This window comes from Sitophilus oryzae, unplaced genomic scaffold (genome assembly GCF_002938485.1).
Source record: "Sitophilus oryzae breed Bouriz unplaced genomic scaffold, Soryzae_2.0 scaffold_1440_pilon_pilon, whole genome shotgun sequence".
Taxonomy (NCBI): Eukaryota; Metazoa; Arthropoda; class Insecta; order Coleoptera; family Curculionidae; genus Sitophilus; species Sitophilus oryzae.
The window spans coordinates 2,195,512-2,221,665 of NW_022146105.1; the positions used below are offsets into that span (position 1 = coordinate 2,195,512).

General features: G+C 31.0%; 1 protein-coding gene across 1 annotated transcript in view; it reads right to left on the minus strand.

Moving 5' to 3' along the window:
* The window catches only part of LOC115876750 (Kv channel-interacting protein 4-like), a 73,812-nt gene extending 48,326 nt beyond the window's left edge, over positions 1–25,486 (minus strand). Inside the window, exon 1 of the mRNA XM_030892657.1 lies at positions 25,377–25,486. Within this exon, the coding sequence (XP_030748517.1) occupies positions 25,377–25,380 (4 nt within the window). The 5' untranslated portion in view covers positions 25,381–25,486. The remainder of the gene's footprint in view (positions 1–25,376) is intronic.
* Between the last annotated feature and the right edge of the window lie 668 nt (positions 25,487–26,154).

Genomic DNA, 26,154 nt, shown 5'->3' on the forward strand with positions numbered 1-26,154 from the left:
TAATCTTGTCGCGCCATTTTTCTGTTGATTTTTATAAGGGTCCATGAAAATCAGACTTTTTCCAACTACTTGTTTGTTTATGACAAGGTAATCCCATCAAAAACATAAATTGTAAAAAATGCCGACTCTTGTATTTCACTACAAAAAGTGAAATCTCATGTAAAACCAAGTCAGTTCTTTTAGTTAGTGTCCATGGAAGCACCTATCAATATCTTTGTTATAAATTAACTATTAACATTATTTATAGTGACCAATATTCGAAATCTTAATTTTTATAATAATTATAATGAATTATAATGGTAATTGCACACTGCAATATATTCTACTAATTACAATACTTTATTCTTAGGTATACACCCTCTACACTATTCGGAAAACAATTCGAAGCAGGTCAAGATCATGCTTTCTCGCCTAACTTTGTTGCGTTTTGGCTTATCTCCGGTTGTCTCGACCTATTTCAGTTTGCCTTGACCTATTTTCATTTCTTAAAAATGTTTCGAAACTACTCGTGAAATTGCGGAAAGGTCGTGGGGGGTACTACAACAACTGGGGGCTACTTCAACAACGTGTCGAGCTACTTCAACAATGTGTCGAGCTACTTCAACAATGTGTCGGTATCTATACCCGAGACAAAGGACTTTTTTCATAAATCTCAGTGAAATAAGTAAACCTAGACGTTTCTAAAATATCTGTTGTTACGATAATATTTCGTTAATTACATCTCGTTTTATGATGATATATATTCCACAAAATTAGTATTTGAACACGCTATTAAAATTTGTATAGTAGAAATTTAAGAATAAAACGTTTCACTTAATCTGCAGGAATATAATTATATAATACTTTTATTATAACGAATTAGTATATAAATTATACAATTTTATATAATGTAATGTTTGTTTAGCGCCTTAACTGGTTAATGTAACAGTAGTATTGCTTGATGTATAATACTGGCAACACCATCAATATATCGAGCTAAGTGGGAAAATTATTGATTGACCCGATGTCAATAAAAGTATGGTCCACAGACATTTTTAAAAAGCAATGTTCTCTCATTTTTAAAAAGAAAACTCTAAAAGATACTTTTGTTAGCACACAACATGGTTTGATATAAATCCATTAAAAAATAATAAATAATTAGACGATTTTTTAAATAATTTAACACCGTATTATATTACATTATATTTATTGTAATTAATAATATTCGAGATAATATTAGACAATGATTAAAACTTAATATCCTTGAGTAACCTTAGAGGAATAGTCTGTTTTTTAAATGCACTGTTATTGATTTTTCATATAGTGGTATTACATTACACTCCACTTCAAACTAATGATATTTATTCATACTCCATCTTTACTTATTTTTCTGAAGCCACCACAAAGTTTAACCTTGATTGCTTCGCGAAGTAGTATATAATATATACAAAGAATTTAGACGCGTGTTATAAAAATTTTGTCGAAACTGATCGAAACGTTCAAAACATTTTGAAAGAGACAACCAATCACGGCTTCACTCGGTCGATTTCGATCTGTTTCAGGGTTTGCGGTCCAAACCAGCCGCAACATAAGAAAAGCACTGTGTTTCAAGTATTTCGAGAAATGCTTCGCGAAATGTTTCACAAAATATTACCTAATTTTGTTATTTAACAATGTAGTCTTAAGATACAATGAAATTAAATCTAGTGTATTCGAATTTATTAAAAGACGAGTTAATTCTCAGCGAGTATTGCTAAGAAATAGAATTTATTATTTACAGTTTAGATCTTAAGTTGAGAACTTTCAGGTCGTCTTCAGTTTGTAAAAGACTGGATGGCTTATCTTTTTCAATGTTCCTCTGCTGGAAAAGTTTAAACAGAATATGCTAATGCTGGCTAATTTCAGAAAGTTTCTCTCAGTATCTTGGATTGTTCCGGGGTAAATGAAGTCGTTCCAAGCAAAAAACGCAGTTCTGGTCTTTTTATATCCTTATTTTTTTCTATATCGGGATAATAAACGAAATAAATAACCAGATACCAAAGAATTAATTAATTAAATTTAAAAACTTTTACTGTTAAGATTAAACGGAGAATTTTATATCAAATCCCACACAATTTACTACCAACTTTACCTTCTTAACTCTGAATTAAAAATTAAATAGAGTTACTACATACAATGGTGTTGCAATAACAAAAGGACTCTACTTTCTCAATTTTTTATTCTTTTTTTTAATCTCTTAAAAGAACTTTCTTGAGAAGACTTTCATATACTCGTATAGGCATTAAACCTTGCAAAAAAAGTTTGAAGAATAATAATATTGTATAAATTATAGCGCATTTTATTTGAAATAATTATGTTTTTATTAATAAAATATTGTTGAACAAAGTTGAAAGTTGCTGTCATAGTCAACATACAAGCGTAATGGAAAGAAATCGTTTTTTTTATAAAATTATGAAAATTTGAGCATTTATAGAAAAGTTCATGTAGATTCAGGATATATACACTTTTGAAGGCTTAGGTACCTCGAATTTGAGTTGGTTAACAAATTAAATTTTTGGACCTTTATTTTTCCGCTATTTTTGATGAAGGTTGAAACGTCCCCTACGTCCATTACCCGTTTTCGTAAGACCACAATGACCTATATTTTCTTATTCTACACCTTTTAATTAGTAAATACCAGCAGTTTTACAAAAATCGGTGACATGACGAAAATCGCCAATTTTCATGACTACATGTATGAAAAAAGCGGAAAATGCCCATTTTTTGCTATTTTTTTAACCATTAGGCCTTAGAAACATAGTGGAAACAGTCATAAAATTATGAAAATTTCAGCATTTGTAGCAAATTTTATATAGATTCAGAATATATACGAATGTATTCTGAATCTACTAATTCTATATATACTTTGAAGACTCAGTTACCGTGGCTTTGCGAGAAAAATCATTTTTTGGACACTTGTTTTGATTTTTGGACACTTGTTTTTCAGCTATTTTTGATGAAGGTTAAAACATCCCTTATATCTATTACTATTTTCGTAGGCCTTCAATAGCCTATATTTTCTTATTCTACACCTTTTAATTAATTCGGTGACATGACGAAAATTACCAATTTTTATATTATTATATACGACGATTATATTCGACTATACAGGGTCTTTTAAAACAAATGCGAAAAACTTCAGGGGGTGATTCCTTGTTCAAAATAAAGGGTAGTTTGCTTCATAAACGTTGGGTCAAAAGTCAACCATTAGGGAGATATCGCGGTACAAAGATGGCGGAAAAATAATGCTCTTATTTTTTATCTTGAAAACGAAAAGAGATAGACTAATGAAATTTTATTGAAGCATTACTGTTATGAAAACACACTTTCTGGTAATTTTTCACTTTTAAAATGAGTGGAAGGGGTTGAAATAAACTACCCCTATCATTCTTGTTAACGAAATTTAAAGAAAAATCTTATCAAACACATGCAAAAAATTAATTTGGATAGTTTAGTTTGTTTAGAAACTTTTTTATCTCTTGTATTTTTTTTATAAAACTCACCGATTTGAAATTAAAAAATAAAATGTAAAGCATTACATGTCAGGACTAAAAATATTTTTAGATTAATAATATAGTGATAATAATGATAATAATAATAATCTAGATAATAACGTATTGCAGTAGGGTAATGTCAAATAAAACAATATTAGAAACATCCTAAAAAGTGACAGCGGCCGACTAGATTTTTTCCTAAAAAAATTACAGCTGCCCACTAGATTCTTTATCTAAAAATGTTTTTTGTCCTGACATGTAATGCTTTACATTTTATTTTTTAATTTCAAATCGGTGAGTTTTATCAAAAAAACACAAGAGATAAAAAAGTTTCTAAATAAACTAGGCTATCAAATTTTTTTTTTTGCATGTGTTTGATAAGATTTTTCTTTAAATTTCATTAACAAGAATGATAGGGGTAGTTTATTTCAACCCCTTCCACTCATTTTAAAAAAGTGAAAAAATTACCAGAAAGTGTGTTTTCATAACAGTAATGCTTCCGTAAAATTTCATTAGTCTATCTCTTTTCGTTTTCAAGATAAAAAATAAAAACATTATTTTTCCGCCAACTTTGTACCGCGATATCTCCCTAATGGTTGACTTTTGACCCAACGTTTATAAAGCAAACTACCCTTTATTTTGAACAAGGAATCACCCCCTGAAGTTTTTCGCATTTGTTTTGAAACACCCTGTATATACGAAAAAAATACATACGTTAAAGAAAAGTAAATTTTTATATAATAGCGTCTAATTGCACTAATATTAGGTACAAAATTAATCTCAAAAGATCAACCGAAAAGACAATATGTAGACGAAAATACAGTTAAGTCCATTTGTACGTATGAAGATTGATCAATTCGAAACACAGCTAAAATTTGGTATTATACCCCCTATTCTATCATACGTAATTTGACAGGCAGACATTCCGGATTTAACCTAATGCTTTAGTTATCCTACATTTCAAATAATTATGTAACTCTGAACTATTCAGAATATCCCCAGGATAGTCCTAGAATAAATTATTTGAATGATATAGGTTTAGTTCAAACATTTCTAAGTTTCTATAAAAATACCTAGTAAAATTAATAATTTCTGGTAATATGTAAATTTTGTCATGTTAGTTCACATATATTTGTTTTATATATAATTTTACGTATCACAAACGTAAATAAACATATTTCATCTTTCAGCAATGGATAGTTTGAGTAAACATTTTCACGATTAACTGGTTGGCACTATACCGTTGATTAATCTATTTTTAAATAGCTTTCAGAATCCGCTCATTAATGTCAAAATACTGTTCATTAGCCCCTTTTTATAGATTTTATTGTATTTGTTTAGGCAAACGGAACGTATTTGGACTGGAACGTTTGGATTGTCAAGAATTTCGCTGAAAACTATTTGAATAGGGAACAGGAATGCAAATTTAAGATGTGTATTATAGCTCTACATTTGGGAATAACACAAATGCATACTTTTTAGTAGTTTACTGGGCCGCTTTGATACAGGCGCTGTATAATTTTGAATTTAAAAAGAATGGTCTATTGTACAGGGTGAGTCTTAAATAAGAGCAAATATTTTTAGGGGTAGTATATTTCGACCCCAGAAACACGGTGATTATGATTTTTTTTCGGGTAAAAAAATTTGAAAAGTTTGAATTTTTTGAAAAAATTTTTTTGTTTTTAGTTGAAAAACCTTGGTTGATAACATAGGTAGTAGATTAAATTTACAAGTAAGAAACCCCAGAAGAGATCCAGTGGTTCTCAAAATTTAAGCATAAAATCATTTTTTGGAAATTTTCTAAGTAAAATAACTCTGTTATTTTGGGATTATTAAAAAAAAAAAAAGGTGAAGAGAAAATGTGTTTCTTTATATCGAGATCTACCAGCCCTGAAAATATTTGCATTTACTTAACACTCACCCTGTATACCGGGTGCGTCTCAAAAGTGGCTCACCCCTATAACTTTTTTATTTTTTCAGACAAAACAACGGAATTTGGTATGTTAGTATATGGCATAAATTAGGATTTATTGACAATTTCACCGGAAATAACTACAAGTTTTGATTTTTAAATGACACCTTCGGTATTTTTTATGCTTTATTCGATTCGAAATGACACTATGAATAGAATGACGTATCGTATGTCAACTTTTGACATTTTCGCATATGGTTTATTTGTAACTCTAACATGCGGTTCATATCGAAAATTTGACTCGAAATACCAAGTGTGTGGTATCAAATTATTCGTAGAAAAAAGCTTTTTCCAAATATGATAATAAGCCACCCTAATTCCATTTGAAAAAATTGAGATATGATTAAAAATACGATTTGAGCATTTTCTAACTGGCCAGGACAAGACACTAAAAACATTAGACGATCAAATCTATTTTTCCAAGGCTCCTTGATTAAAAATTAGCGTTTTTAAGACAGCCATGGCACTCTAGATTGAAATTTAAAATACAATTTATTTTTCAGTGAATATGTCAAAAGTTGACTATTATATGTCATTCGATTCAGAGTTTCATTTTCTATCGAATAAAATAAAAAAAATACCGAGGGTGCCATTTAAAAATAAAAATTTGTAGTCATTTCCGGTGAAACAGGAAGTGACCGAAAACAATTAAATACGTCAATCAGTCCTAATTTATGTCATATACTAATAATATAGCAAATATCTTTTTTTATCTGAAAAAGTAAAAAAAGTTATAGGGGTGAGCCACTTTTGAGACGCACCCGGTATACAAATTGTTTATTTATTTTTATTGTTTTTTTAATAAAATTCAATGTATGTGAACTTGAAATAAATTCCTGACAAAACTAAATTGATTGGAAAGCTGCTCATGCTACTATAAATCGAAATAAATTCCCAAAAATCCAGGAATTGATATCTGCGACATTTATAAGGCATATTTATAAAGTCACTAGTTTCCCGCCATATATTACTTAAAAATTGTGCACATTTATTTATCCGAAAATGGGAAAAGCCGAAAATATGAGAAGAAAACAAACTCAGGAAACGGGTATTTTTAAGATTTTCGTCATAAAAAGTACGAGACAATTCGAAATTGTCTGGGACAAAGATGATTTATATGCTTTTTATCTTCATAGTCATGTCAGCTGAAGTTACAGTAGATTTTTAGCAAGAAAGGAAATAAGCGATTCTCAATATTTATTTGAAATGAAAATTTGAAGTCGACGGTTATTGACTTTTTTCTTATTTTTTTCGTATTAATAATAATAATAATTAATACTGTCCATGTCATTATTACAGTATTTCAGTACAATCAAAGCATTAATTTACTCAAATTTCTATGAAGCTAAGCTCTTTGTGATATTTTACAATAGATATGGATGGATATGGCATGTATTTTGTATTGATTCAACTCACAATAGGAATATTATTATGGAAGATATGGAACACACGGTATTAATTTAAATCGATTATGATAATGATTTTTATTATCTAATATTTTTTAAAATAATTTTGAACTGATTAACAAAATGTCTAGCTCGAGAAATAATTATAATCAATGTTGTTTGACTTTATTTTCTACATATAAGTTCTATTTCCGTATGTTTCGATAATTTCAAATTGATTTTGTACAGTAATATTTTATATTTTAGTTTCATTACTTAGCTAAGTAGTTTGAAAAGTATTTTTATCAAGACTCATGCTACAAAAAATTAGAACACAAAAAATGATAAAATTTCTAATAATCTTCTGTAACAACATTTAGCACTTATATGTTTTACAGTTACCAACCTTTTATTCTTTTTTCCCGTTGCCTTTTTCTCATCTTTCTATTTGTGTGCGAGTTACGAAGTTTCTAAAATTGTTCTAAATTTTTTAAAGTTTGTTTTTTACATTAAAATATTTATTGTATGTAGAGTATTACAATACAGGGTGAGTCTTAAATAAGTGCAAATATTTTTAGGGGTAGTATATTTCGACCCTAGAAACTGATGTTTTTTCGAGATTTTTTTTTTAAATTTGGAATTTTTGGAAATTTTTTAGTTTTTAATTAAAAAACATAATTTCTTGATAATATGGCAACATAGGTAGTAGTTTAAATTTACAAGAAAGAAAACCCAGAAAAGATCCAGTAGTTCTCAAAATTTAAGCAAAAAAATCTTTTTTTTCGAAAATTTGAAACTATTTGAAAAACGGTAAAGAGAAATTACTGTTTTATCGAGATCTACCAGCCCTGAATATTAAGACTTATTTAAGACCACTTATTTAAGACTCACCCTGTATATATTTTTATAGACAAAGTATTTAATATTATACACATTCCTGAAATTTTGAACGATATCTAGTATTTTTTCAGCTGCTATGAAAAAATGGTGAATTTTTCGATTTTTCAGCAGCTCTTTAAAATTTGAAAACTGTACTCTAAAAAAATTTACCATGTTTCAATTTTTTTACTAAAACTATGAAAAAAAAGACTGAAATAAGTTCTCATAAAACCAGTGTACTGAAGTCCTTAAATTATTATGCTTCTATAAAATATACTACAAATCCTATGATTTTCAATATTTTTCAGCTAGGTCTGTCAATTTTCTAACTAATTTAAAAACCTGTGAAAATAAGCCAGATATGACCAGTTTTTCGACTTCTTTTCTATTCATGAAACTTGACATTTGTCAGGAGATTAGAATGTGTAGATTAAGAAAATATAGTCAATTTAGTCCTTATGAACACAATGTTAGACACAGGCGAGTTTATTGTCTTCTTCGAACTTTTTTAAAGCATATTTTCCCTTATATTTTATAAAACTAAAAATGTACAATATGAAACTGCCACTTGATACAAAGTAGCAATTATGGAAACGTAATACAACAACACTGTAAAAGTAAAGAAATAAAATTTGCCCGAGGTTCCTTTGTCTTTGAAGGTTTTTTTCTCTCTCCTTTGTGATATACATATCTGTTTTTGGTGGAGGGCTTTGAAAAAGAAGAGATACTCTCCGCGCTTTATTTAAATTTGTATAAGGTCAATGGAAGTTTGGGCGCTCGCTTTTGAGGTACACACAGGTCTAAAGAGGGTCCATTCCCTCGGGCTTGAGAATTACCGATGGCTGAAGAAAGGGTAGCAGTCTAATTCCAGTTCCTATTGAGAATTTCCTTAATTCTGGCATCGCGAACGATATAATTCAGATGTAATGCTTTGTAATCTAACGTTTTTGTTCTTAGATGTTCTCATAATCCTCACGCACCTTTATACATCGTTTGGCATTGTTGGAAAACTCCACCTTTTCTACAGAGCACTCTTAGTTTCTTGACTAGGAAATACGTTATTGCATGATAGTAAAGTCTGGATAATCCTGGCCATTGTTTATATCTATGTCTAGATTGTAGACTGTAGATTGTTTGGGGGGGGGGGGTTAATCACCGCGATATTATAGATCTACTAGCGTGTACCCGCGACTTCGTTCGCGTCGAATTAATCATTTGTATTGGTGATGATAAAGCAAAGCAAGAATTTCCATTAACATACAAACTGGATAAAATTTTCTCACATTTATGTCAGCATGAGAAAAAACAATATGGCGATATTATTATATAACTTTGTAATATTTGAGGGGTAGTTCCATGGTAGTGTCCAAGTGTTTTCCCGAAAGACTAACCGTTTTTTAAATAACAAATATTGTAATATTTGAGGGGCGTTTTCACCCTCTTGGAATTTGAGATTCGAGAAACCCCTCCTTATCGAACCTCTACACCCCACAGTCAATCCGTTTGTCAAAATCAGCTTTAAAGGTCAAGCAGTTTAAGCAGAATCATTGATTACTCAATGGTCATATTTTATGAAACACCCTGTATAAAATTTTTAAAAAATCTTAAAATATGTAAAAACAACAACATAAAATATACGTTTTTAAGAGTTTTTCCGAAAAACTCACCGGTTCTTATAAAAAAATATTCTAATATTTGAGGGGTGGTGTTACCTTAGAATTCGAGTTTCAAAAATCCTTTCTTATCGAACCTCTACACCCTAAAGTCAATCAGTTTTCCAAAAATCAGCTTTTTACGTCAAGCGCTTTAAGCAGGATCGTGATTAATCAATGACCAGATTTTTCGAAACACCCTGTATACATTTTTATAAAATCTTCAAATATTTAAAAACCAAAATAAAATATACGTGTTTAAGCGTTTTTTTTTCGGAAACTTGGCCGTTTTTTAAATAAAAAATATTGTAATATTTGAGGGGTGGTTTCACCCCCTTGGAACTGGAATTTCGAAAAATCCCTTCTTCGGGGATTCTTTCGAAAAATCCCTTCTTTCGAAAAATCGAACCTCTACACCCTAGAATCAACCTGTATGCCAAAATTGAGCTTCTTACGTTGAGTGGTTTGAGCAGGATCGTGATTAATCAGTGAGTCAGTCACTTAAGGATTTTATATATTAGTATAGATTACATATCGTCCCATTGCTGTCAAAAGTCACTAACTTACTTTTTATTACTTCCGAGAAAAATGCGTCTAAAGAAGAATTGCATTGCATAAAGATGTTATAGTTAGTAACTATTCGGTATTAAAATAAAACATAAATAGCCAGAAATCGTAGTTAATGACTTTTGCAATCGATTCTCCGATTCAAAACATAGTTAGTGATTGAATTTGGTTGTTCAGAAAAATGTTAGTTAGTGACCTTTAGCAGCAATAGGACGATATATCCCCCTTTCTTGACTCATCATACAGTCCCAGGGCTTTGACAAAAGCCAGTATCTGAGACAATTTTACAGGGGGTAGTTCTCCGTCTCCGATATCAGTCGTACCAAAGATTATGGCACGAAGGGTTGTCGTCTCGGCGCACTCAGTGATGAGGTGTTCTGGTGTTTCCCCATTTTCCCCACAGAATCTGCATTCGCCGTTGTTTTTTAACGTCAATCTACTGAGGTGTTCGTTGAGTGTCCTGTCATATATCAAACAACAAACTGAATTTTTGCCTATTTTATAGTCTTCTAAGACTATATGAATATTTTATTCAGACCTCCTGTACAGGGTGGGTCAAATTCGACGCTTTTAAATGGAAACACCCTTTTCTATAAGAGATAGACGAAAACTAATATCGGTGTCTGGAGCTCAATTTTCATCAAAAACATGATGGTGAAATCCGCACATCAATATCTGTTACCGTTTCGGAGTTACGGGGTGTTTTTCAAAAATGTGCATTATTAACAAATCGCTCTAACTTTTTTGCTATGGAAAATTTTGTATTTCTATGAAAACATTTCCAAAGCACCTTTTTACGTAGAATTTAATGGTTTAAGTATAATTTTTTAAAATTAATAATTTAAGAGTTATCCACAGAAAAATTGATATTTTATTTGGGACACCCTCTATATTTTTAATTAACTGAAAAGTATTTAAAATTACCTTTCCAAAAATATAGCACACTTGATATTTTGTTATCTTCCCTTCGAAATACAGAATTTTTTAAAGTTCGCCACTGTTAACTAGTAGGTTTTGGACCCCTTATTGATGATATGCCCTTAATGCAACTCGAAAATATATTTTTCCAGCAAGACGACGCACCGCCTCTGAACGCTGAAGTTATCAGCAAATTTTTGCAGGCAATTTCAAGAATAATTGGATAGCTAACCAAGATCCCAGCCGTTGGCCGTCGAGGCCGCCTGACTTAGTGCCCATGGATCTAATACTATGGATATATTTGCGGAAGAATAAAGGTTCCTTATCACCTCCACTGAGTTAAAGAATTCCGTGAGAAATGTTCAAAAACTGCCCAGTCTGTCCATAACTGAAGATGGTCGATATGTCACCTGTAGCGACACCCGTAGCAAAATCTCATGTCTTGGTTTGCTATTTATTTTTATTGTTAGTAGATATAGTTTAAATGTGTCGATGTTGGTTAAATATATTTTAAATTGTTATAAAATTCTGCATCTCTCATAGCAAATATTATATTCGTTTTAATTGATGCTCACAGCTAGAATTTTTTTGCATTACAGCCGGTGCCGTTCAAAGCCTACTTATTTAAAGCGGGCGAATTTTTATACTCTATATCTCGAAGAGGAATCGAGCAAAATATTAAGTGTGTTATATGTTTTGGAAAGGTAATTTTAAAAGGTGCTGAATAAAGTAAAAAATATGCCGGGTGTCCCATATAAAAATCAAATTTTCTGTTGATAATAAATTATTAATTTTAAAAATATACTTAAACTCGATAGAGTTCTACGTGGAAAGAGTGCTTCAATGTTTTCGCCAAAATACAAAATTTTCCATAACGAAAAATTCAGCGTTTGTTAAAAATGCATATTTTTGAAAAACACCCCGTAACTCCGAAACGGTAACAGATATCGATATGCGGTTTTCACCGTCTTGTTTTTGACAAAAATTGAGCTCCAGACACCGATATTAGTTTTTGTTTATCTCCTACAGAAAAGGGTGTTTCCATTTAAAAGCGTCGAATTTGACCCACCCTGTACATTCATCTTGGAACCCATTGTATAAGTTTCAAGTCGGTGTAGTATTCATTTTAAGTTTATTTTTTTTCGGAACGTAAAAGATGATTTTCAATCATTTTATATAAATTTTTAATACCTAAAAACGTCTCTTTTTTCTCTAAGAGCGTCAAGCGGGAGTTAAAAATGACTTGGATCGTTTTTATATGAAGGGGGAGGCATATGTCAGCCTTAGAATTCCCGAAAGGTGTATACTTAAAGAAACACCTCAAGATAGGTGCGTGTATACGCTCGTATCTGGCGTTGAAAAAGAAAAACCTTTTGTAGAAAGCCCCCCAGGGTTACACGGAATGGTTTTCCAACTCCGGGATGATTTATTTCTTATGTAATCGATTGACTTTTTGCTATTTTTATCCGAAAATGTTGTTTCGTCCGAATAGGGAGTCTGAGACTGGACTCGTCTCTTGCACATTCTTTCTGGAATGACCTCAAAACGAAAAACATCGGATCTAGTGCGTAGACATTTTTTCTAAACAATTTTCCTTTCATCGAGTTATGAAAAATAACCAAGAAAATACTTCTCTTCCGGTTTACTTGTTTTTTTTTTGGCGGAAGGGGTGAAGCGCTGTCTTTTTTGTTTCGTTTTCTAAATGAATTATTAAAAACACGGTGTATATGACAGATTATTATTCCGCTTTGTTTCTTTCTGTATTTAACTCGTAAATAAAATGTTACTTTTATTTTTTAATTAAAGCTCTAGAAATAGTACCGGTATCATTTTAACAAGACAGTTTACAGATAATGAAGAACGTGATTTTGGAGCTCACAATTTGCTCGCCTTTTTGCCATATACGTGATGTTCAAAGTTGTAGATTTGGTGCAGTTGATTTTAAAAATTCCGACCGCAGCGCTTGATACGGTAGATATTAGAAGTGCCCGACTAAAGTATTTTACTCAGTCCCGTTACAATTCATGTCGATCGTTTTGAAATAATATTAAAATCGTGGCTTTGTCATAATATTTAAGTATTTTAATTTTCAATAGTGCAGTTATTGAAACTATAAAACACTCAGATAGAGATTTGTTTTATGTAACGCTGTTTCAGGTGATAAAGTAAAAAATAAGTGAAAAAGAATTCGAACTAAACGTCGCACGGTGGGGTATTAGCATGAAAAAGGTGATCGAAATTCGAAAAAGCAAATGTGTTTAAGATTTCCCAAAAAATCTCTGCCATGAATGGCGTTGCTATGGGTGTGTTTAGTAGCATTCATTTGTTTCAACGAAACGTCAAAGTTGTTACTTCTCACAGATAAGAGGCAAATGGCTAAATTTTATGTTTAAAATTATAAATTGTTGTTGTTCTTGTGCTCTTTTTACGTTTATATTATTGTTTTGATTGAAATGGCTCAGCAAGCTGCAGGTATGTATTCTACAAAAACGTATTATTTATTTTGATGTTCTCTATACTAACGATTTTTTTTGCAACTAAAAGTTAGGCGTTCAGAAAATTTGATTAAATTTGTGACATTTTTATTATACTTAGAGATTTAGTTTCACATTTCGAAGAATTCAGCATATTGTCTATATACGTTTTACTTAGTAAACATTGGGCTTTCATACAGTAAAATAAAATACTGCTACTTTTTTCGACTTTGCTGATAAAATGAGAAAAACATTATTGGTTTCCTCTAATTTGCCAATCAGTGATATACTAATGCGAGGTGTAAACCGCGATGGCATTGTTGTGTACAAAGCGATCGCATTAGTGCCATTAGCAGTATAGCACAATTTGGCATTAGTAGCGACTTTAGTGGTATGGGCATTGCTCGCGGATCAGTCGTAGCATTAGTAGTTTTAGTTGCGATATTACTGGCATTAGTGGCATTGACCGTGGAAACACTGGAACAGTGATTTTTCTTTCTTTTTTTAGAATCGACGAATTATCCTTTATTTTGTTCATATTATTTCCTCTTTAATTGAACATAGCAATAATTTATACAAGACCTACATAAAAAAATTTCGATCAACTATCTGTGTCACACACCCCACTGTGCGTCGTGTTGTGTTGTGGCAACTTCAAATGTTAATAAAATTGCCGAAAAAATGTTACCACTTAAAGGAGGGCGTAATTACGTGGTTCTTGGGTGCAATAATATTTAATAACTCAACTTTCCCTGATACTCAACTCTCCCGAAACAACATTTTATGCTTCACAGCTTCTCACACTGATTTGATGAAAAGTAAAAATGGGTTCAAGCAGTTCGAGGAAACAAGTGAGAAAACAAAGTGCCCATTACATAATCAAAAAATTAAATAGGCATGTATTATAAGAGGATAAAATATAATTTGCAATATTAATGGTATACTTTTTTTTGACGAACTAGTGCTCACACTTTTTTATGAATATCTTCTAAAATTATAGTTATTTACCTTTAAAAAAATCGTTATAGACGAAATAACCCCAGATAGTCTCCGCTAGCAAAATTGGTGCGTAAAACTATGCTCGCTATTGTACTTGAACTCATTTTATTAGCTTGAATAATAAATTATAATACAAGTTAGAGTTAAAGATATCAAAATATTTACTTTTTTATTTTTATTTTTAGAATTTTCATAAATTATACTTCCTAACGCTTTTAGAAATTTGTTTAGTCCGCTGTTTACAGTATTCTCCGATTGTGGCAGCACCTGCGGAGAATGCACCATGCCTATAGTTTTACAGGGTTTTACTTTATTTTACACGAAGTAATAGAGAGACAGAAAACTTTGTTAAGCATCAAATTGAGTATGGCAGGGTTAACAAGGATTCTGTTATGTCGAAGTGCTTTTATAGATTTCAACAAATTGAAGTGATGTTAAAGCAAAATATCTGCATAAGATTTGTAGCCATGCCGCAACAAACTGTGTATCGCCTTGTTTACATAATCTCGCACTGACAGAACCACAATTCATTGTGCTTCGTTTTATTTCTGCGCCAGAGACGTTTTAGGACAACATATACACTGAAAGATCAGTTTAAACATAGTAAAGATAATCGGCCATCTGAGAACTGCTTGAGCAAATAATGTCTATAATTTAGTGACGGGTTTGTTTCTTGAAAAAAAAATATTGGGTATAACAACAACAAACAAAAAATGTAATATACAAAATATCATGTGAATGAGATAAATTTTATATAGGTGAAACATCTAGACCCTTAAATGTTCGAATTGAAGAACATAATTTAATAACATTACGCAAAAGAAATATTTTTTACGTGTAAAAAACTATTTGTTACACGTAAAAAATATTTTTTTACGCGTCAAAAACTTATTGTTTTTGGTAAAAAAACCTTTTTTAGGCAAAAAAAAAAATTTTTACGTGTGAGAAAACTATTTGTTACACGTAAAAAAATATTTTTTTACCCGTCAAAAACTTATTGTTTCTGGTAAAAAAAACCTTTTTACGCAAAAAAATAGGTTTTTACGTGTAAAAAACTATTTGTTACACGTAAAAAACTATTTTTGCGTCAAAAACTTATTGTTTCTAGTAAAAAAACCTTTTTTGCGCAAAAAAAAATATTTTTTACGTGTAAAAAACTATTTGTTACACGTAAAAAACTATTTTTTTAGGCGTCCAAAACTCATTCTTTCTCGTAAAAAAACTTTTTTACACAAAAAAAATATGTTTTACGTGTAAAAAACTATTTGTTACACGTAAAAACCAAATTTTACGCGTCAAAACCATTTGTTTCTGTTAAAAAAAACTTTTTTACGCAGAAAGAAAAACACATTTTACGCATAAAAACTATTTTTTACGCATAAGAAAATATTCCCTTAATTTATTACTTTTTCAACATTTCATTAATAGAGTCGTGGCCGTGCACTCAGATGGTAAATACGGTCTAATATAAATAAATGTATTGCTCGGGCAACTGTAGAGGTTAGTAATGTATGACTATCGCATCTTTAACATAACATAACATAAATAAACATAAGTAAAAATTAAAAACAAATAAAAAATAATCATATACCGAAAGTTTGGGGCTTCATTAAGTATTTGTTATCAGGTAGTAATTATTGATTTTGAAGTTTAACTTGATATAATGTCATTTTAACAGAATGTCAACGGGTTTTATAGACGTGTCTGTTGGAAAAAACTAAAGTGTTCTGGAATAGTTGTATTTATGTATTTTAAATAGTTTTTGTTCTATTTTTTTTTCTTCCGCCGAAGGGAAGCATTTTTCCCGTATGTTGGACTAACGCAGCAATGTTTACAAAAAATAACTCCTTTATTTTTTAGATTTTCTTACACTGCAAGTAGCGAAATACCCACAGTACTTTTTTTTTGAAGAAATGAATCCGCCACAGAGGTATATACATACATCTCTTTACGAATTTGAATGCTTTGAATATCTTAATTTTAAAATATCAAATTTTTCAGTCAGATGCTGTATCGAACGGCTCTGATTTGTACTATTACAAAAAAATATTTGGATAGGAGCGTTTATACGTTATTTAATTCATAATCTAAAAAATACCTTGGAAAGTGGGTAGGTGTAATATTTTCCGGTTTATTGGCGATTGGGAGTTTAAAAAAATCCATTTAGAACATTGGTGCACCTTGACCTTTTCGACTAGCCAGTCAAAAGAATAGAAATAATTTCCGGAATGGAATATCCTTGCCGGTGGTTGGAAATAAATCCTTGTTTAGGTTTTCGCCACTTTTAACGCATTTTCCTTATTTTATTTCTTTATTTCCCCGTTCAACATTACCTTTCCTCTGCTATTCCAGCCACAGTCTTCATAACACGATCCCGTAAATTTCGAAAATACGAGAAAAAAACATGTAATAAAAAAGGAACTGTTAACTACAATAAATTGTAATTTATAAATGTTTCCCCTAATTTATATTTATTTCAGTCTATCTCACGTAGATGAGTGACAAAACTACGAATCCATTAAAATTAACGGAGAAAAAATAATAACTTAATTTGAAAAGTAATTTCACCGAAAATTACTTTTAAACTCATTTATTTCTGCTTTATCGGTTCGCGATGTAGATCAGAAATCCTATAATTTTGTTATCGTCAAGCACTACCCGTCAACCCAATAGGTTATTTTAAACTGGCTGAACGTATTATTTATTCAAAAGGGAGAAATAGTGCCCTGTATGCGAAAGACTTCAACAGGTTTCTTAATAGATTTTCTTTAGAGAACTATTTCTGTCACGTTAAAAGTTCTAAATTTCCTTTATTACTGCTATTACGTTTGTCAGTAGTTCTCTAACTGATTGTGTTGCTGAAGAGGTGTTTTTATTTTTTTTTAAGTTCTCTGGTGTTAGTGGCAATAACCAAAGGTACCGATAGAAGTTACTTAAGAAGGAATTATGTTGTGATAAGTGTTTCTTTAAATCATACTCTAAACGTTTTTTATACATTTGAATTATCCCGAAATCTAGTAATGCCCAAAAAAGTGAAAACATTTTTAAATCGTTTAATCTTTCGTTTGTATAGATAGTAGTTTGCCACTCTGCAAATTTCACATTGAACTGGACCAACCAAAATAAACTGAGCGTATAAATCTTCCTAATAAAGGGAGGACTTTTGAAAAGCATGTTCCCCAGTTTTGCCTGCACATTTTTCCCGCTTTGTTGGCAATTTCAAAAACTGTTCTATACACAATTACGTAACCGCAGTTATTCAAAAGTTCTGCGTGTAAAATTTTGCTAACTGAATTTAGTGGCTGATAACAGAACAAGTAAGTATAAACAAAAGCACAGTATATATTTTATAAATATAATTATTTTTTGCTTCTTAGTAAATATCGATAACTATAAACGATCGGCAATTTTTTTGAGGTTTTTGTGTAATGCACGGTCAATGTGTTCAGTAAAATAAGTACTGAAAAAAGAGTAATTCATTATAATACAATTAAATAATAAAAATAGTGTAATTATATTCCTGCAGATTAAGTGAAAAATGTTGTTCTTAAATATCTACTATACATTATACATATTTTTAAACGCGTGTTCAAATATTAATCTTGTGGAATATATATCAACATAAAACAAGAACGAAATATTCATCGTAACAACAGATATTTTACAATCGTCTATTATCTATCGTCGGTTTACATCTATTTTTACACATCTATTTTTACATATATCTATTATCTATCGTCGGTTTACTTATTTCACTGAGATTTATAAAAAAAAGTCCTTTGTCTCGGGCATAAAAACCAAGACGTTATGGAAGTAGCTCGAGAAAAAACGAAATTGAACGAGACAACCGAAAGAAGACAACCAAAAAAAAATCTCCCCACGCCTTTCTCCGCAATTTCACCAGTAGTTTCGGGCGTTTTTAAGAAATGAAAGTAGGTCAAGACAACCTGAGTTAAGACGAGACGGGACAAAGTTAGACGAGGAAACGCGACCTTAACCTGCTTCGGAATGTTTTCCGCATAGTTTAGTGGGTGTATAAGGATTAGAAGAGGAGCACAATTGATCTGAAAAGGTCGCAATGAAACCGGCCGATGACCATCTAAAAACTACAAGATCTCCATAGCGACCTAAGACTCTATATTGCCAACCCTGTATAATATAATATTAAGTAAAATCTGTTTTAAAATTTAGACTACATTTCACTGTATTTTCAAATCTGAACAGAATTTTATTTCTCGTAGGACGACATAATTCAGTTGATTTAAATTATATAAAGTTTCTCAACACGTGAAAAAGTTAAATTGGAGATAGTTATTTTGATTTGATAAAAGACTGTTTTTCCGACTGATAATGGGAGAAAATGAAAACAAAGCAAAGCCACAGGTAAAGCCTTGGCTGTGAAAAAGCACTGTTTAATTTCAGTATAGATGATAAATCAATAATGGCAGGTTTTGTTCCGTAATACCATTCACATATAGATGTATATACGTATTTAATTTTATTAATGAAATGATAAAAAAACTGGAAAATATCATCAATAACCCTTTGTTTTTATAATAAAAAAATCAACAGTACTAAGTACGGTTAATTAACGCCTTAGGTTGATTAATAAATAATACCATAATAACAAAATTTGGTCTGTAAACTGGCTAATTACCAAAATATCAGTTTACATTACAGGTATAGCGTTACAAATTATGCCATTTTTCACTCAATCATTCGTCTCATCTCTGTTTAGATTAGTATGATTAAATATGTGGGGCTATCGAGTTATTTTTACTTTTACTTACGTTATTTGAAATTCTACATGTCCTGGAACTATGTATCTAACACATTACACGTGTTTTATACAATATAAATCTGGATTAATCGCTACTAAGTTTCTAAAATATTTTAAAATACAAAAAAACGCATACATACAAAACCATATTTTTTGATATTTGTAATATTATAGCTTGATTTTTTAACTATGTTAAATTAACTTAAGTATTCATAACTTAAACGTGTGGGATTGTTCACTAAAGATTTTCTCTAGCCTTTTGAATACTGCAGGCTTCTATCATGCTCACTTTTATAAGGGAGAGGATATTTTGGGCCTTGTAATGGATCTTGTTAATATTGCGCTTCATTGTAGGGGTTAATAATTTGGCAAGTGTAAAGGTTAACGTTTTAGGAAGGTGCGAAATGACGTAGACACGGCTATAGAATGGACACCGTATGTATTTTAGGGGCAAAAATATTAAACAAGCAATTTTAATTATGTGTGCTAACCATATTTAAGCGCTATAAAAAATGTCCAGTGTGCGCGAAACATTAGGTACATTACTGGTTTAGAATTACTTAATTTTATTTTAAGACTGTTTGTATACGATTTAGTTTATTTTTTGTTGGTCTGGTGAATTGCCATCTGATACAGAACAGTCTCCTGTTTTGTATTGTCCCTTACATCTTCAACTCATTCAGTTAGGGTGTTCACTAATATGCAATATGTGATTCAAGTACACTCACCGGCACGAAAAACGGGCACCTTAAAATGTATTTTAAAGTTTTGTATATTGTGTTCTACTGAACCGATTTTAATGATCTTCTAAGAAATTTGTAGCTAAATTATTCGACTTTTTAGTATCTGTTTCTAAATTAAAAATAAAATTTCCCATCTGTCAGTTATATCGGGAATACACAATACGCACTTATATGGAATCGTCTATTATTTTTCATAATTTTTCCACAACCAAACTTATATGGAATCGTCTATTATTTTTCATAATTTTCGAGACGTATGCAAATTTTGTGTTTATGAATAAAACTCAGTCCTTACCAATTATTTTTAATGAAAAATAATCCATATAGAGCAATAAAAAAAAATGAATTAGTTCCCAAAATAAACACAATGATATTTTTTGGTTTTTGAACCGAAATTAAGATTTAAATTTTTAATGGCCAAAAAGCAAAAACAAAAAGAAAATTGATAATTATAATAATCCTTGTTGCCACCTCTAGCCCTTATGCAAACTTCTTTCCGCGCTGGCATGCTTCCTATTAAATTATCAACGTTGTCTTTGCAAGTATGTTGTCCCATTCTGCTAATGCTGCACCAATAAACTGTGCGAGCTTTCCTGGATTATTTCGAGGAGCTCTAACCCTTCTTTTGAGCTGGTCCTACAAGTGTTCGATAGGGTTTAGATCTGGTGAACATGCAGGCCAGTCCAAAACTATTACACCTTCCGTTTCGAGACATTTTCTAGTCACTCTGCTGGTATGGAGAGGTGGACTATCGTGACAAGATAAGTCTAAGTCCAAAGACTAATGATGAACGTTGAAGTTTGTTGAAGTGGTAACCATGGAGTTTTTGCTCCCAGCATAATACCTCCCCAGAACATTACAGTTCTTCTTTTATATCTTGGTACAGATTTGGCAGCCTGGAGTCTCGCTCGTCTTTATGGAGCTCTGAGAACCTGAATTCGATTGTCATCTGATCTTAGGCCAATGCTGGCCTCAAAAAAAGATCATTTTGCCAATTCTCAGTTGTCCAGTTTTGATGTTGAAGACATCAATTTAGCCGGTCAATTGTATTTTGCCGAGAGAACTGTGGGATCCGTAACTCTCTTCTGCTATAAAACCCTCTAACACGAAGCCTCTTTCTTATGGTATCAACTGAAACGTTCACACCTGTAGTTGCCAGAAGTTGTCTTTGTAGCTGTGGATGAGAAACTTTGGGATTTGTTCTAGCAATTTGATACACAAGGTGGTCATGTTTAGTTGTGACTCTTTGACGACTTTGTCTGGGCCTATCCTTTTGTGTTCCTAATTCCAAGTACCTTTCATATGTTTTCGATACAACACCCTGGATAACGCCTACTATCTCTGCTACGTCTCTTTGGCGCATTCCTTCTTTAATGAGAGTATCTGTTAATCCAACATAAGGCATTTTCTTATTTTTTTTGCATCGAATGAAAATTATTGGACTATCGTGATTTTACTACTTAACACAAAATTCAAAAGAAAATAAATCGCAGCAGTCGTTTATTCTTTATTGTCATGTTTAAAAAGCCGTATCTTAAAGTTGTATACCAATTTTTTTTCCTTGCAAGAAATTTAGTCAGAAATAGATTGAATGATTCCATATAAGTTTGGTTGTGTATATATATAAATGTAGTTATTTTTGTGAAAGTTTGGAACACCCTGTGGAATATGTTTAAAAAGCCAGGAATTTGAAAATGACTCATCATCTAGGTGCAACTTTTCTCGATGGTTTGCTTTTTGGTTCATCTCAGTAGCTTTATTTTTTGGGAATATTCGCTTTTGAAGAAGATACTAACATTTTTTCGTATTTTTTACAATATTTACACAAGTAAACCGCGTAAAATAAAGCACTGACGTGAAAATTGCAAATAATTAAAACCGCGTATAGACATGCCGCGTAAAACGAGCTGTATAAACTCTTATTCAATTCCCGTGGTATAGAATTTCTATGAAAAAGCGCAGTTTTTACAAATGTTGACTTAAACAACCATAAATAATAATAAAAAGGATTTCCAACAACTGTCACCGAAAAGGCAATTTATTACAAGGTGCGCTTTGATGCTCGTCAAGAACAAAAGCATTTAATACCTTTTATTAAAAGCGCGGTGCAAAAGTTAACAGAACTTTTTAAAATGAAATGCCGTAATCCGAAAAAGCTCTAAGTTCTTTTAGAGCTTATAAATAAATCTTCGCAAATATACAGAAAGGGGCAATATTTTTAATATTATTGCATAAAAACTCTGGCCAAATGAAGGTATTATAAACATACATATGGCCATATATGTTTTTATAAACGTTAGATGTGTAATGTTTATATACCGGGTGGCGGGTGGTGCATCGTCGTTGAAAACATAGATGCAAAATCCCATGCAAATTTTGAACTGTCCAGATATTGGGTCCTCTGTTAATTTTACCATTTTTTACTACAAAGTTGTAAATAAGTTTTTTTTCTGTGTATTCTGAATACACATGCCAAATTTGAACAATTTTGGACAAACCGATTTTAAGTAATTTAAGAAAAATTGCATCTACTTTTAAATTAAAACAGAACAGGTAACAAAGCAAAACCAGACAAATACCAAGGTACCTTAAGCTGTCATCCTATAATTTTGTCAATGTCAAATTGTATTTTCTAAGCGTTAGGCTTTTGCCTCATTGATATTTGATGGGTTTTGCATTTGTACCTCTTCAGTTTTAATTTAATTTTTAAATATTTAATTTAATTTTGTTTTGTCCAAAATTTTTCAAATTTGGCATGTGTATTCAGCATAGGCAGACCTTTAAAAAACCTATGAACGACTTAGCTGTCAAATTAATAGGGGAGCTAATATTTGGGCAGTTTAAAATTTGAAGGGGATTTTCTGTTTCCAACGACGAAGCACTCACCAGCTTGTGTAATAAAAAACTTGTTTCAATATACGCTGTTGTTTTTTGAAATAACGTAACCCCGCGTACAGCGAGGGACCGCCATATTTTCATTCTATCTCTGCGTCCTCGCTGTGTAACCATTAAACCAAAACACTTTAATTAGAATAATTTCCTTCTCAAACAGCTTTGTCTGAGTGATTACTTAGATTAAATTCTATTGAAATCACATAAAACCAACTAAACGTAAATAAACCAAAAAAGTTTTTTTTAATTTCATTCAAAATACTAAATTCAGTCAAAAAATGTGTTATTTTTTTATTAAAACTGACTGAAAATCGACATATTACTGAGTTGCTTCTGTATGGATCACGTTTCTCGATAAAGGTATCCCCTCTGTTCTAATTTATTTTATATAGGTATATATTACGAACCCCAAGCAACAAGTATACGATTTTTTTCAGAGGGTTGGTTCTTTTTTTGTGTTTTTGTTCATTCCGGTCATAGATACGAAACGTTGCTTTAAAAATTTCATTAGCTGTCTTTAGAAGGGCTTTTCTTTACATAAAAAAAAACGTTATTTTCTTGTTTTCTTGTCTGGGTTGTTACTGTTATATAAAAAACAGAATTGTTTCGCAAAAAGACTGATACTAAACAAGCTCCTTAAAAAAGAATTTTCTTAATGGAAATATTAAAGTTTTCTTAGTATTTATATTAATTTCCTTGCCACAATCATTCAAAACTAGATAAGCCTCTTTTCCTTAAGTTTTCGTCGTAGCTCTTATTGTAGTTCCGAACTTTTTATACACTTTATAAGATTTAAACAGCAAATCCGTACAAATCTGTAGTCTTGGTAACAAATTCTTAAAAGACCCAAAATGTTATGATATGTGAAATCTCTTTTGTCATCTTCCAAGACCATATTGTCCTAAACACTAACTTATAAACTGAAAGATACGTTTTTACGAGGTATAAGAAACAAGCTACTTAAGAGATAACCGCCTATTTTGGAGAGAACAAAGATTATCAAGTTATAACAATGATATTGAATACATGATATAAAAAATATGATATAAATAGAATTGATTTTTTTTATGATTTCCATTTGTTTATCAATAATTTTATTATGTGTTTTTTCTTTTAGAATATCGGTCCAAAAATAAGGCACCGCTCGTGTATATGAAACAAAAATAAAATTTACGTTTTCTACATAACAGTTATGGTTTGAATGACACTTTGATTTTCAAAACATATCATAAATAAATATACGTTACATTAAACCTCATACATTTTATATTTTCTTGGTATATTTTTATCCTCAATAACAAATTTGTGTACTTAACACAGGAAATAAGTAATTCATATTTAGATTAGGGAAAATATTTATTGAAATAAAGCATTCCTAATTATTCAGTTATTTTTATAGGCGTTACCCATCCTTTCCTATCAGAAATAATACAAAAACAAGGGTCCAAAAATTATTGTTTCAGCAAAGCCAAGCTGCCTAACCCATCATACGTGTACATATTCTGAATCTACATAACATTTCCTACAAATGCTGAAACTTTCATAATTTTATTACTATGTTTACTATATTTCTAGGGCCTTTGAACATGTGAGATAAAATAACCAAAAATCTTTTTTTATAAAAAAATGAAAATTGCCGATTTTCTTCAAATCACCGATTTTGTTAACACTACTGTTATTTACTAATTAAAAGGCGTAGAATAAGAAAATTTAGACCACTTTAGTCCTACGCGAACAGTAATAGATATAAGGGACGTTTTAACCACCATCAAAAATAGACCAAAAACAAGGGTTCAAAAAATACATTTTCTCAAACATATGGTAAATAAATATACGTACATTAAACCTAATACATTTTATATTTTCTTGGAATATTTTAATCAACAATAACTTAATAGCCACATATAACAAATTTGTGTACTAAATACAGGAAAGTCATGCAAATTTAGATTAGAGAAATTATTTATTAAAATTTAGGAAGAGTACCTAAATTTACATAAATGCAATTACAGAGTTAATCTAAAGCATCCCTAATTATTCAATTATTTTTAAACGCGTTACCTACCCTTTAATGACAGGCTTATTACATGCTGTTTAAGCACACAGATTAACTGTAATTTTTATCTTTAATTCGCAGTAATATCAATCTAAATTATATAGATTATGGAAGAAAATTGTTTATAATACAGTTAGAAAAACTTTTCGGCACTTCAAAATAAAACAAAATTACTTTTCAACAAATATTTTTTGGTGATCAGAAATCATGCAAAATGTGTAAAAATACTCTATATTTTTTTTAATTGGAAAATTCCTGTAAATCTAAAATAATAGAGGAAACGCGCTAACAATTAATTTAAACGCTTTTCTTTTTTTTTTAATTTTCGTATTGGAAAAATTTAAAAATAAACATGCATAAAAAACATAAAACAATAATTTTTTTGTCTTATTTTTTTAAAAAATATATATGAGTATAAATATTTTTTTTTGTTTGTTTTAAGTTTTTGGTAAAAAAAGAAAAACATGCAAAAATTGGAAAATTGCACAAGGAAAGCATGCACAAAAAACATCGAACAAATAGAAACAATTCTTTTTCTGCGACTAACCCATTTTGCATTAAGGAAAAACTTGTTTGTTTTCTTTCGTTGGGGGATGTGAGCAACGAGTTTGAGCGGGAAATCGAGGCTGGTACACGACACCCTTTCTGCTGCGCGATTTTCAGCCAACTGAAAATTTTACCCTGCACGGTGGTCGAACAACTTCAGCGCAAGCAAGAAGCTCGATCCATCGACGTTTTATTTGACAGATAGGCTTAAGGAAATGAACGATTTTTCACACGGCCGCCGATAGCGCCGCTTTGTTTTCACTTTAACGGCTTTTAAAGCCAGATGGCTCAGACTTTTCACCAACACCATCGGCTTGCTAACTATCAAAATATAAATCATATTTAGAGATGGGGTTTTTAACGTTTTAACCATCATCAAAAATAGCAAAATAAAAACACTAAATCACCACAATACACCAAAACACTTTTACTTTTACATTGGACGCGCGTTTCGCTAACCATGTTAGCATCATCAGCAGATGATTATAAACTAAAGTACAATCTACAAGTTGAGCGTTTATATACACGCTCAGTGGGCAACGAGTGGGCGTGGCAAAATCTAGCCAACCGTGTCAGAGCCAACTGAGCGTAACAGTTAGATTTCCGCCACTAGAGTAGTAGGAACAAAGAACTTGAAGGAATTGGACCGTTGACTATGTTCTTACTATCTTTGCATTTATTAATTCTGATGCTTTCCTTATGCATCTAATTGCCTACTAATTTGAGACTTGTTTAATTAATTTTAAATTATTAAAGATCTATACAATATTCATTATCAA